This window comes from Abrus precatorius, unplaced genomic scaffold (assembly GCF_003935025.1).
Source record: "Abrus precatorius isolate BTA unplaced genomic scaffold, Abrus_2018 Scaffold6, whole genome shotgun sequence".
In the NCBI taxonomy this organism is placed as follows: Eukaryota; Viridiplantae; Streptophyta; class Magnoliopsida; order Fabales; family Fabaceae; genus Abrus; species Abrus precatorius.
In genome coordinates, this window is record NW_020874406.1 from 14,873,326 (window position 1) to 14,888,576 (window position 15,251).

General features: G+C 23.2%; 1 protein-coding gene across 1 annotated transcript; it reads left to right on the forward strand.

Moving 5' to 3' along the window:
* The first annotated feature begins 8,700 nt into the window (after positions 1 to 8,700).
* Positions 8,701 to 10,758, forward strand: LOC113869403 (transcription factor bHLH18-like). Its single transcript, XM_027505710.1, has 4 exons — positions 8,701 to 8,796; positions 8,882 to 9,385; positions 9,464 to 9,820; positions 10,226 to 10,758. Exons 1-4 carry the CDS (start codon positions 8,761 to 8,763, stop codon positions 10,301 to 10,303), a joined length of 975 nt encoding a protein of 324 aa, XP_027361511.1. The 5' UTR covers positions 8,701 to 8,760; the 3' UTR covers positions 10,304 to 10,758.
* Positions 10,759 to 15,251: the final 4,493 nt, after the last annotated feature.

The following is a 15,251-nucleotide window of genomic DNA, read 5'->3' on the forward strand; positions in this document are numbered from 1 at the left end:
TTTTTATTTTAAATTATTGAACTAATATACTAAAAATTAATTAACAAATTGTGTTTTTATCTGTCTGCGGGAAACCCAATGGCAGCATGGCATACAAGAATATGCTCACGGATAATAAGAAACAACAACGATATAGGTAAAGAAAGACAGAAGACTAATCATAATTAATTCATAGCTTACAATCATGTAAATTATATTTATTCTTATATTATCTATTATTACTTTATATTATATATTGTTAAATTAAATTTTTAATAAAAAAATAAGTTGACATATTTATATTATTTTATTAATTAGATTAATATAATATGTATTTTAATATATATTTCAAATATTAAAATGTAATTTAAATTAAAAAATTATATTTATAAAATTATTAGTTTATATTATACATTGTTAAATTAAATTTCTAATAAAAAGATAAGTTTATATATTTAAATTATTTTATTAATTAGTTTAATATAATTTATATTTTATCATGTACTTCAAACACTAAAATGTACTTTAAATTAAAAAAGTTATACTTACAAAATTATTAGTTTATATTATATATTATTAAAATAAATTTTTAATAAAAAATAAATTTACATACTTAAATTATTTTATTAATTAAATTAATATAATCTATATTTTAATATGTATTTCAAATATTAAAATGTAACTTAAATTAAAAAATATATTTATAAAATTATTAGTTTATATTATATATTGTTAAATTAAATTTTTAATGAAAAAATAAGTTTACATATTTAAATTATATTATTAGTTAGTTTAATATAATCTATAATTCAATATATACTTTAAACACTAAAATGTACTTTGAATTAAAAAAATTACACTTATTAATTTATATTATATATTATTAAATTAAATTTCTAATAAAAAGAGAAGTTTACACATAAAAATAATATATATAAGATAATTTAAAATTATATTAAATTAAAAATTATTCAAATTAATTATACTTATTTGCATAATTTAAGAATTATAATTATAATTAATTCATATTTATTATTTTTGAATTGTATTTAAAATTTTTTTATTAAAATTGATAGTTATATAATATTAAAAATGACAGTAACAAAACTGCTGTGAATAATATTTAATAAAAATAAAAAAATAATATTAAATAAATTATACAAAAATATTTTTAAAAAATTATGATGAAATTATCGAGTTATCTTTTAATTAAAAATAAAAATATATATTTGTTTTAAGTTCTATTCACCATTTGAATGTTAATTATTATTTTATATTATATAATATAAAATTAAATTTTCAATAAAAATAAGTAAATTATAATACAAATGAAAATATAACTTTTATTATATTAATTTTTTATTTTTTAACTTTTAATATATCTCAAAGTAAGATTTCATCTTTATTTATATAAGTCATGTTTATACAACTTAAAAAAAAAAAAAAAAACTTGCTCACCCTTTCTTTTAGGCATCTCTTCTCGGACAACTCACAAACCAAACTTTAAAGAGTCAACGAGTATATTATCAAATGCATACAATTGATAAGAAAACGAGTAAGTTAATAGCTTCCTTTATGGTTGATTTTCTGTGAGTCAGTCAAAGTTTCAATTAGAGTTGAATAGGAAGTTTCTCTTAGGCACTTTTAATACAAGCGAACACTCGTTTTTTATAGGAGGTATAATAGGCCAAGTATAAGGTGTGTTTCCCTTTAAGATCTTTGAGTTAGAGTTTTTTTTAGTGATTCACTTTTCTTTCAATTGTCTTTTTTTTTGTATTTTGTAATCATGTCAACTAGTAATAATTACCTGTTCATATAAGTATATGTGTTTTTAAGTTGATATTTTTTTTTTTATTAAATTGTGTTATATATTTCAATTTAATTTTTTGAATAAGCATAAAATTATATTATTTTTAAATAATATCATGTATTGAATTTTATTTTTATCTGATTAATTTGTATCAGTTATTAAAAACCTTAGTGACAAATCTACAGATAAAAAAGGCTAAAAAGGCTCGTTAGTTTTTAAAGAAAACAATGTGAAGTCCATTTAGACCAAGGGCTTTAAAATTACCTATACTAAAAAGAGCAGCTTTCACTTCCTCATAAGTAGGATTGGAACTTAAAGTCTCAAGGTCAATTGATATTTAAATCTTTAGAAAACAGTTCAATTTGCATATTTAATAATTTTATATTGTAATTAATGAATATATAAAGAAAATATAACATTTTAACTCTGATTTAAGTTTAAATTTTACATTTAATTTATATATATATCATTTGTTTCAAAAGTTAACAAACATTTCCTTTTATGTACTTTTAAAATTTTATGAATATGAAATTTAAATCTTCACAACTATCTGAAAGACTTACAATTTAAGAAAGATAAAGGTTAGTATTTAAAATATTGTAAAAATATTATTTGTATTAACATATTAAATTATATTTATTTATTAGAATTCCATATTCTTAGTATATGATTATTCAAAATTTTCATATTAGAAAATAAATTATAATATTTTTAAAAATTTTCTGAGAGTATTCAATTACAAACACATAAAATCATGCTTCCTAATGAAAAAATTCAATTATTTTGTAAACTTACAATTACATCCTTATTTATTTATCTTTTAAAATTTATTATAATTATTATCATATAAAATTTATTTATTATATTATATTTTAAAACAAATAATAATATGTATGACAATATATATATATATATATATATATATTAAAAGTTCATTTATTTATTTATTTATTGATCTTTTTTAAGATGCAATATATTATTAAATCTATTATTATCTTAATAAATATCATCTTAATTTTATTAATTATATTGTTATTATATTGAGAAATAATTATTTAAAATTATTTTATATTTTAAAATTAATTTACTTATTTATTTTAATTAGAGAATAATTATAAAATTTATTCATGCATGTATTAGTATTAATATTATAAATTGTGATGATATTTACTTATTTATTTATTAATATAATTCAATTATACATAGATAAAGTTTATCATAACTACTTTTATAATTAATATTTTATCATACAAATCATAAATTAAAAATATGTTTACTTATTTATTAATAATTTTTTTAAAATTATAGTGATAATTTAAAATATATGAATTTAGGATACCTAAATTACACTTATGAATATTGCAGTAGTTCTATGTGGTATATAAAAAGAGTCAATAAACCGCGACAGGTAAGAAAGCCTAAGTTTCCTCTTTATTGTCAATAAGAAAAAGTTCAATTACTAATTTTTCAAGAACCACTAAATGTTTTTAAAACTCTTATTAGTTGTGAAGGTGGTCATGCCCAGTGAAATCTAAACAAAATATTCGAGCATATAATTTTATTTTTACTTTTACATCCATGGGAGCAAAAATTACAGTACAATCAATTTAAAACCAGGGCTATGTGTTTTTAGAATTAGTAGTCAAACTTATTACAAGATTATTTACATGATACAAAAAATAATGTTCAAAATAAATTACACTCCTTTAATAATGGAGAAAATCTTGACGATATTATTATTCAAAGTTTGAATGATATGTTAGACATGCATAATCTCATTGAACATGTGTTTAGAATAGCAAGAGATAAATTATCTTCATTTGATGATAAAGATGTACGAATCAAGTTGCTCTGTTTGGTATAAGATCAAGAGAATCTTGATAATATAACAAGCGGATCTCGATCGTAAAATATAGTATAATCAAATTTTTTATTCTATTATATTAATATAAATTAAATTTGTTTATTAATACTTAAAATAAAAAATACATTATCTATAAAACTCATAAAATATTTATTTATTAAATAAAATAAGATGACAAAAACTATTATTTTATTAATATTACATACATATAAAAATTTTATAATTTAGTATTAGCATCATCAAAATTATTTTTTATTTGTCATAAAAATTTTAATGAAAACTTTAATAAACTATTATATACATGATTTTATTTATGTTTCATTTATTTTTACTTTAAAATTTTATAGATATTGCATCGTTATTACTTATTACTTATGATAAAATAACTGATAAAATCACTTAACTAGAGCTTATGTATTTCATAAAATTCTTAAATACTTTAAAATTTAATGAATTTCCTACCCATTGCTTGCAACTCAAATAAGGAATGTTAATTATGCTACTTAGAAACATCAATCCTACCTATATGCAATAGAACAAGACTCCTTATCAAAGACAATCATTAAATTATGGTATATTATATTTGCCAAAACTTATATTTAATTATAGTAAGTTATATGTTGCATTGTCTAAAGTAACGTTAACAAAAAAAATAAAAATACTTATTATTAAAAAGAATAACAAAAATATAATATATATAAAAAAATATTGTATATAAAGAAGTATATCATAATTTTTCTCACTATAATTATATTTAATATAATAATTTTTTTCTAATATATATATATATTTTTATATTTTAAAATAAATTAATTTAATAAAAATAAAAAATTCTGCACGGACATATTTAATAGTTTACACGTAAATTTTAACATAATCAGTATTAATGTAAGTTGATTTGTATGATGTGTCCAGTATTTTTACTTTTCTTTTAATTGACTTTTCCTTATATTATTTTTTTATTTTGTTATATTCAGCCTTTTTTTATTTTGCTTATTGAGTGATACACAACATTTGCATAAAATTTATTTTTCTTACAAAAGTAATAAATTAAAAAAATCTAAATAATTTACAAAAATTGGTCTAATAAACAAACAACTAGATATCGTTTAAGTAAAATCTCAAATTTAAGTATTTATATATATATATATATATATATATATAATTTCTAGTAATATTCATCTATCATATTCGGATACAAAACTTGAATCAAATTAAAATTAAATTAGATAAAAAAAAGTAAATATTTATGGATAACTTGATAGGTGTACTTTGTTATATTTTTTAGCACAAGCGCACCATGTATTAATTCTGAAATCAACGTTTGTATTTACATATTTAAAAATATATTTATTTCGGTTATTATATCACATTATTTATTATATATTTTATTATTATATTATTTTTCGTTTAACTTTTTATACTCTGCAACGATTATTTTCCTTTTAGGTACAGGCGAATCTCATAGATGTCGAAATAATTAAATTTTTATGTTTGTGTTATGCTTCTCCCTTTAACGGGCATTTATATTTAAAATCTCTATTTCTTGTAGTTAGCTCCTTCGCTTGTCCTTTCTGTTGAACCTGATTGTACTTTTTCGAGATTAGATGAACTGAAGAAGATTAATATTAAATTTTTATTCAGTAATTACAAATAATTTTAAATAATTTTATTGTATAAATTATTAAAATCAATTTATTTTATTTCAAAATAATACCAAAATTTAATTTTAAAAATTATGATTATATTTGTTTTAAATATTATTTTAATCCTCACATTTTAAGAAAATTTTTGTTTTAGTTCATTTATACAAAATCTTTTGTTTTATTTTTTTATAAATTTTTAATTTTAGTTTCTAATAGTTAAACTTAAAAAATTGATAAATGACAATACATTAATGAATCAAATCAGTATTATAAATTAAATTAATTTTTTTAAAAATATAGACTAAAATAAAAAATTATTTAAAAGAATTTTAAAAAATTACTAAAATATTAGGAAAAAAATATATTTAAGCTGTTAAATTTTGTGAAATTCTGTAAACACAAAGGAACGGTGATTAAATTTTTTAAATAAAAAATAATTAAAGTGATACAATATTTCCAAAATAAAAATGAAGTAAATATTCAATATGTTACTTAGTTTATATATTCGTAAGCGATTTTTCGCCCAGCAATTAAATGACTAATATTAAAATTTGAAACTTATTTATATAGATACAATAAATAATTATATTTTACGTTTATCACTAGTATCTTATTTGCCATAAAAAGACTTGTTAAGGTTAAAATTTAACATATTATAAATTTAGTATAAAAAAAAGAAGAAGCTGTTTCTGAGAAAGTAGCAACATGTTTTTTTTAAATGTATTTTTTAGCATTGCAAGAGTAAGTTACTGTTTCTAATTATTTATTTTAAATAAAATATATAAATTATACTTAATATGTGTAATTTATATTTATAAAATTTTAAATCTAAGTTATCTATTATATATATAATTTATATTTTTAGTTTTTGTAAATATATGAATCGTATGTGTTATATACGATTTATTGAAAGTTAAAATAAATTAAATAATAAGTTATACTTAAAAAACATAACCTATTTTATATACATTAAAAAATTTAAAATTATACAAGTCAGTAATTTTAATATAAAATTACATTAAATGTGATATGTTGATCGTTTTACCCATCATGAAGTTGTATTCTTTTAAAAGAAATCCCATAAGTAAGGATAGATTCATAAATTATGCAAGATGTTTATTTTAATTTTTAAGATAAAGATAAATAATTTAAATATTAAGTTTTATTAATATATATAATTAAAAAATATAAAATTATAATAATCATATTATTTTTATAATAAAAATATATTATTTACAAGTCTTTGAACTCAATCAAAATTTTAAAGGTAATAAAATTGATAAATTATTATGTCACGTTGAAAAAAGTTAACTCATTATTAATTATAAAATTTCTAAATAATGTCATATCAAAATTAATAATGTATTATTGTTCATGGAACTTTAAAAATTTTAAGTTTAAATGGTATTTTAATTCATGTAAATTAGTCATTACATATAAAAAAATTATAAATTAGTTTTTATATGTATATTTATTCTTATTTAATTTTTATCGACTTTTGTTAAGTTTAAAGTAAATGATGTTAAATAAGCAATATACTAAATTAAAATAAATGTATATATGAAAATTAATTTACAGATTTTTTACATTTAATAATTAATTTATAAACTTGAATCAAGAGTGTTTTGTAAATTTATGGACCACCTTGCTGACAATACAGATGAAGGAGCATTCAAAGATATAGAGAGTTTTGATGAGAGATTGAGGTTTGGGATGAGTGGGTGTGGATGAGAGTGTAGGTAAAGGTGAAAAAGTGGTTGAGAAAATAAGAAAATTTAATAAAAATTGTTAAAAGTAGGTTGAGTTTTAAGGATAAAAAATTAAAAAAGAAAGATATTATAACCTTCATTAAAATTTACGCAAAGAAAGAAAAAAATTAAGAGAATAGTGGAAGTAATGGGAAGGTGTGGGTGGGAGTGAAAGTGGTGAAGTGGTTGAGATTTTTTTTTTTTTTGGGTGAGAATTGTTAAGAGTTGTTTGAATTTTGGGAATAAGAGGCTAAGGAAGAAACTTAAACCTCTATTAAAGATGGCAAAAAAGTGAGATTGAAAGTGGAGAAATACAAAAACCAAAAAAAGAAAAAAATGACAATGTCAACACTACTACAATTTATGAATATTAAATTAAAAATATATAAAATGTAAGTATCATATATGCTTGGATAATTAACTGTTGTTGTTAGATTTATATTTCATCATAGAAATAATAAATGTTTTGGATGAGAATGAAGTCTTAGATTGTATTATTCTAAGCTCCTAAAAATGACTATCACTGGTTGATAAGAAAGAAACTATTTTGCTAGCTGATTGGTATTTGAACCCTATAAATTGGCATCCGTCTTAAATTTGTATAAGTATGTTTTTATTTTTTTATTTTCTGAAGTAAGTGTTAGATTTTTTATCTGTGTATATGTGTTTTGAGTTCCCCTTGAACTCTATAATAATATATGTTTTGCTTATAAAAATAAAATAAAATTATATTTCATCATATAAAATGAGACAATAACATTTCATCTTTATATTTTAAGAGCTTACATTTATGTCATTTTCATATTTAACATATGCGTTGATTCATGTGAATAGCATTTGAAACTTAAAAAAAAAGTAGTTATATTGAGGGAGAGAATAAATAGAAAGAAAAAAAAATTGATTAAAAGCATGATAAAAAAATTAAAATCAGAAAAATAAAAAGAGAAAGAATTTAAATTCAAGTAAGCTCTTCTCCTATATCAACTCACGTCAAGTAAAATTTACTATGAGTTTTCCAGTTTTCCTTAATTTAAGTTTGGAACCATTTATATATTTTCATAACATTATTATTTTTCTTAAATCAACCTCACTAAAATACAAAAATATAATAAAAGTCAAGAGTAAGAGTGTTTGATTACTATTTTAAAAATATAATAAAAAAATATTACAGAATGAATCTTATTAGAAGAAGAGAGAAGATGTAAGGATGATAGAGAAATCTTATTAACTAAAAATATTCAAATAAAATTTAATTACTTTTAAAAAATTATAAAACAACCTATTTTTATGTCCAAAATAAACCGAGTGACACACTTAATGTGTCATATCATCCCTGCATTGCTCCCTTTTAAATTTAATCATTACCGCATATTTCATCAACTAAAGTAAAAATTTACTCCAAAATATTTAATCGAAATAAAATATTTATTCATGCAGCGAACAGTCACTCGTTATCATTATTACCGTTGTAATTAATCAACGAGCAACCAACCAGGCATCTCCTTATAGAAAAAAATAGAAAACGTTTTCCCCCACGTGCATTTGTTTTCAATTTTTTTATAAATAAAGTTTTGTTATGTGTTGTGGTCACGGGGTATGCAGGGTAAGAATTGACAAGACCGCTATAAAGAGGCTACCAGTGAGAGCAGAATTGCTCCCAACTCTGAAACAGAACAATACATCTTTCTGAGAAATTAAATTTATAACACATCGATGGACGCATCTGCAGCTAGCTGGTTATCTGATCTGGTAACAAATTCATATATCATTAACTCAAACCAAACTAAATTTCTGATTTGGGTCGCTTTAATTTTTATTTTTTTTTTCATTTCAGCTGTTCAAGGAAACGGAGGATTACAATTTGTTTCGACAATGCCACCTGAACTTGCTTGATGATCAAGAGGAATTACTTTCAAGTGCCCTGCACCAACCTATGTCTTCAGAGAGTTACTCTGTTTCTTCTTATTCCGAAACTCTCAGTCTCAGGAACTCTGTTTCCACAGATGAAACCAGTTTGGAGAGACCCACCAAGCATCTGAAAACCAATAACTCTTGTTGGAACTCAAAACCCTCTTCGCCCCCTTCTTCTCCCACCTCCCAGATTCTCTCTTTCCACAACCCAAAACAGAACAAGGGTTTTTCAGTTTCACCGCCACAACCTCGACCTCGGAACGTGTCTAAAACCCGAAAATACTCAACAGAAAACCCACCCAAAAGCCAAGGAAGGGACAAATCACCAACTCACGCTCAGGATCACATCATGGCCGAGAGAAAGCGAAGAGAGAAGCTCAGCCAGAGCTTAATCGCTCTCGCAGCTCTTATTCCCGGCTTAAAGAAGGTACTCTACACTGTACACTAGTGTCAAAATCTGTTCATAAATTGATTAATTATAATTATTGTATTTGTGAATCTACAGATGGACAAGGCTTCGGTGTTAGGAGATGCTATAAAGTACGTGAAAGAGCTTCAAGAGCGTTTGAGATTGCTTGAAGAACAGAGCAAGAACAGAGATGTGGAGTCTGTTGTGATGGTGAAGAAACCACAGCTAAGCAGCGAGGATCATTCAGATTCGCGTGATGATGGTGGGGAAAAACTCCCCCACGTGGAAGCGAGAGTGTCGGAGAAAGACGTGCTCCTTCGGATCCACTGCCCAAAGCGAAAGGGGCTTTTGCTCAAAATACTGGTCGAGATTCAGAACCTTCATCTCTTTGTTGTCAATAGCAGTGTCCTACCTTTTGGGGATTCTATCCTTGACATTACCATCGTCGCACAGGTCAATAAAAGCAATAATATTTACCTTTTATCTTTACAAAACTTGTATAGTTCTTCGAACATAATTATCTAACGAAGGATACTTGTAATGCAGGAAAAAAAAAATTTGATAATGTTGGTTATAATTAGAGTTTTACTTTAGTCAGTCAGTGTATTAGACTATAATATTAATTTTTATTATACATATATTAAAATAAAAATTTAATGAAAAATGATATTAACTGTATTTATGATATTATCTTTTGTCTTAATGAAGATATATTTAAATAGAATTTTACTTAATAAATAATCTAGAAAAATACATCTATTTCTTATACCATGATCTATTTATTTGGAGAGATTCTTGTAAGATTTGCTCTTCAATTATTTGAGAAACTTATACCGACGAGTTATTACGATTTTGCAGATGGGCACAGGGTACAACTTGACTATAAATGATCTTGTAAAAAACCTACGCGTGGCTACATTGAAATCCATGTCTTAAACACGAACATGGTCCCAGTCTGGTTTTGGTGGGTGGTGTATTAATAATAATGATATTCTGATAGATCTGCATCGGTGCACGGATTCCCAAACGCGAATTGAAACTCAGATGATGCTGATTAAAATGTTCCACGTAAATCGCTAATAGTAGGAGTTTTGCTATTCAAGGATTGATGTATCGCGCCCCACATGTTGACTTCAGAAGAATAGAGCCTCATCATCCATTGTCTGTAAAGTTTGAATGCTCTCTCGTTTGTCTCCTCGACTTATGGGGAGTGTTTATGTTGGTGTCTATGTTCTTTCTCACCTCGTATTTGTCTCCTTGCGTTGTGTACTTAAGTAATTTGCTGGACGGGGGAACCTAAAACACAGTTTCGCGGCCAGAATAAGAATATTTTCTTGTGAGCTAATGGCAACCTTGATACGATGAAAGTTCAAAATGAGAATACCATTTATAAGGCTAAAAATTGTCGTATACATGCATTCTCTGCACGCCTTTTTCTTTTTAATTTTATTTCTTAAGTGACAAAATAATGCTATTTCTTTCATTATTTTTAAACAAATCTTAAAAGTATTTAAAATATGGGGCTCTTTTTCCCTCAAAGTGTGAATCACTTTATCTGTTTTTAATAGTTCCTTCCTCAGCTGGGCTATCGTCCAGCCAAGGACATTTTTTGGGTCCTAATCCTTGCTCTCTTCCACAATACAACATGGTGCATAGGTTCATAAAGATCTCTAATTAGTTCATGTCTTATCCTGTGTAAAACTCTTTTTTTTATTCACACTTGATTTCAATACGAATGTTACTCAAACAAAATTTTTAATTCAGACATTATTTCATTTTTCATAAAATAATTTGGTGTTAGGCAAATTTGTCAAAAGCTGTAACTATCAATTAAGGCACTTTTCTTTTATTTAGTTATATTAATCAGTTTTTTCCCCTAAAGACTTGAAATACATTGGTAAATGATATGGATTCATTTCCTCGCATTCAATATTAGTTTTCATTTCCTTTTAGTTAGTATCTAACCTTTTTCTATTTGAGTTTATAAGTGTCGTGGTTCAATCCCTCCCCAACTCAAGCCTTACCGAGGTAGAATTCTTCCCGCAATTACCAAATGCCATTCAATCATATAATACAGCTGACTTTGAGTTTATTTCATTCAAAAATCGGCAAAGATTAGGAATGTAACACTGGCAACTTAATATATCCTCTGAAAAACCTTCTATTGTATATTAATTTTTAGAAATAAAATGTAATCAAAACACCCAATTAGCACCTAAATTAGCACGTGTTTGAATGGGGTTGTTTTTAAACTTATAATTCAATTGATAACAAAAGCTATTAATGTTATAAGAGTTTAAATCAAATACATTTAATAATTTAAATTAAATTTAACTATATTTTTAGTTTTTATTTCTCCTCAATCCTTCTTAGAGCTTAATCAATCATGATATTGGGCTGTGAAAGTTTATACATAAAACAACAGCAAGGATCCTACATTGCAAAAACAAGTAGACCAAAAACAATACTGCAAGCGTAATAATTTATGAGCTATATATAATAAATTATACAAAAATGTTTTACTAGTTTTGAGCAACAAAATGAATATAAACACTTGATTTGCTAATATTGCTAAACATAAATTTAACAATAGCAACAAGTTAGCGTAAAGCCAACAACAAAACAATGCTAGTGGAGGCAAAGGCAATCGGTTGTGATGAAGTACAATACATTTTTCTGACGTATACTTAAGTTTTTTTAAGAAGTTTAGAGTGAGAGACAAAAAGTTTGAAGGGTACCAAAAAAAAAAAAAAAAAAAGAATGAGCGTTAATAATTTTTTTCAAAATTTAGAAACTTAAAAACATGAATTCCTCTTATTTAAAAACTTTCTAACAAGTGTTATCATAAAAACAGTTTTTCTCTTCCTCAAAATATTAACTTCCAAACGAAATCTTAAAAAACACAAACATCTTTTCCCTTAAGAACTAATAACATATTTTTTAATATATTTTAATTATCAAATAATTTATTAATTTTTTTCACTTTTTAGTTTAGTTTTTATATTATTATAATATTATATATATACTAATTTTTTATAAATATTAATTTTTGTCAATTCAATTATAATAAAACGTTATTATTTATATTTTTGTTTTAAACCGTCAAACCAAACAACTAGTCTTGCTCACAAAGCTGACTCTGATCCCAAAGGAAGGATGCATACGCTGTATATCGTACGGGATTACGACAGATTCTTGTAAATATATCAAGTTACACGTGAAAATTTTATATAAATACAATTTTTATTGATTTGACTATAAAGTTATAATTAAATCTTATTTTAATTAATCATGTTAAATTTTATTAAATTTAAGTAAATTTTAAACATAATATTGAAAAATATATTTTTATATATTTTAAAATTTATTTATAATATTAATATTGATAATTTAAATAAGATATTAAATAATTTTAAAATTGATTAAAATTTTACAAACATCATTTATATATAAATGATAATTTTTTAATTTATATATATATATATATATATATATATATATATATATATAGATAGATAGATATAATTTATATCACATAATTTTATCTTTATATAAATATAAAACACATTATAAAAATTTGAACTTTTATTCAACTATAATTATAAATTATTTTGATTATTTATGTCAAATTTTAATTAAATTAAATAACTATACAAATATAATTAAATATTCTTTATTTGTAATATATTTTAAAAATATATAATAAATTAATTTTAATGTACATAAATAATATATAAAATAATTTTAAAATAATATAAAATTTTATAACCATAATTTATATAATAATTTTTCAATTTAATAATTAATTTTAAATACAATTTTACAATATATATATATATATAGAGAGAGAGAAAAGTAAGATATTTCACTCAAAATTTTTTTTTGTCAATTTAATTATTAAATTTTTTAACAATTAATATATTTTTAGAAAATATAAATAAATACTAATTACATATGTATATTTGTCTAAATATTTTTCTAAAATTTGATTTAAGCCTATTGTAGATGAGTTTATGAATAAGTTTTGATAAGATTAAACAAAAATAAAAATGATTTATTTTAATTAATTTAATATTAGAATTATAGTTCTAATAAGATTTACATGAAATAATAAATAATTTATTGATATATGTAGTCACCTATTTACGTAAAAATTGTACGTTGTAATAAATAAATTCAAAAGCAACTTTAAAATTGAATTTTAGGTTCTTTTAAATTCTTTTAAGTGTACTGTTAAATGTAATACTAAAATTAAAGTTGTAAAGTAAAATATTAAGTGGGAATAGTAAATAACTATTATGTAAAACTGAATCAAACGTAGAAATATCAAATAATAATTATATTGCAGGAATAGAAACAAGCAAAATAGACTGAAATTAATATGCAGAAGTGTAAATGTACATAAATGTAAACGTAGGATTCCTAGCAACAATGAACACCAATAATTGGGAGTCTCTTGATAGTTCGTGTCTAGCTAGGTGCAGAGATTCAATGTGTAGAGAGTTTGAATGTAGTGTCTGAGTACAAAAAGTCGTTCCTTGAAAAATGAAGCTTTGTAGTATTTATAGGCAAATGGACCACCACCACCATTTTTCTCTTTTCGCAAGCACTACTCAGTAAGTAACTGTCTTCTATACGTGCTTGTCTTCAACCGCTGTTGCTGTCTTCTATACGTGCTTGTCTTCAACTGCGGTTGCTCTTTATTCATGACTGTTTCTGATTATGCTAACGATTGTGACTATTTTTTATAACTACTATTAGCTATGATTTTTTTTTGTCTTGAACCTTCAACTGATGGTAACTGACCGCTTTGAGCCTTGTAATTTTTTTGATATCACTTTTTTAGTCTTATCATGTCTTTTGTGAATTTAGAATATTTTTCCTGTGATTTTTTATTTTTTGCGTAATTTTAAGAAAAATTTAAAAGTTCATTCAGTATTGTGAACTTAGAATAATTTCTCCTTCAATTTCTACTTTTGACCAATTTTAGGAGAAATTTGAGAGTAATTTTAGTCCTGTGGACTTCAAATAATTTCTACTTTTCAATTAATTCTGGAAGAAATCTCAAAACTCATTCAGTCTTGTGAACTTATAATAATTTCATCATCAATTCTTATTTTTTCAATAATTCTCAGAGAAATCTAGGATATGATTCAGTTTCTTTTACAATAAAATAAATTTCTATACTGCAAGGGCCATGAAGATTCGAGGAAGGTTATATTTTACAGATATATATCATAATAATTGGGCAGCTCATGATCTCTTTTCGAGGACTTATTTAATGTTCTGTAAAGGAAAGTCCTCCTTATGCCACTGTCTATGATTGTTGAATTAAGTATTCAGATTATGTTAAATCTAATATCACACACACTCGACTTCATCGAACGCGTGTAATGGGATTTTTCTTTTAATTCGTTCCAGCACCCAAGATTTCTCCCCTACTCTTGCTTTCAATATTTTTCGTTAATGATATTCTCTTCATTTTTAATACACGAAAAGTTCAACTGAAAATCCAATAAATATATTCAAATTAGTAATTTTCACTGATAGTTGTTCATCGTCAGCCACAATCCGTCAATAAATTATGTTGTTGACGGTCTCGATCATTATTAAATACACTAGTTTGATTTTACATTGTAATATTTGGCATAAGAATGAAAGACAAATGTCATGACCACCAAACTATCAATACAATTGTGTCATATGCCAAAATTGTTAGAAAATTTACCTATGGACAAGTAGTTTGAATCTTTGTTAAAAGAAGTATACAGTTGACATATGGAGAGGAAAGTAATTCTCATACAGGTACGAAATATATATATTTAGTAAGAGATAATATAAAAAATAAAAAATTATGTAATAATAATACAACTCAATAAAATAA

Bases quoted from the DNA above. Each gene is read 5' to 3' on its own strand.
- LOC113869403 (XM_027505710.1), top strand. From the start codon at position 8,761: ATGGACGCATCTGCAGCTAGCTGGTTATCTGATCTG. The intron at 8,797-8,881 runs GTAACAAATTCA...TTTTCATTTCAG, and splicing joins CTAGCTGGTTATCTGATCTG to CTGTTCAAGGAAACGGAGGA. The intron at 9,386-9,463 runs GTACTCTACACT...GTGAATCTACAG, and splicing joins TTATTCCCGGCTTAAAGAAG to ATGGACAAGGCTTCGGTGTT.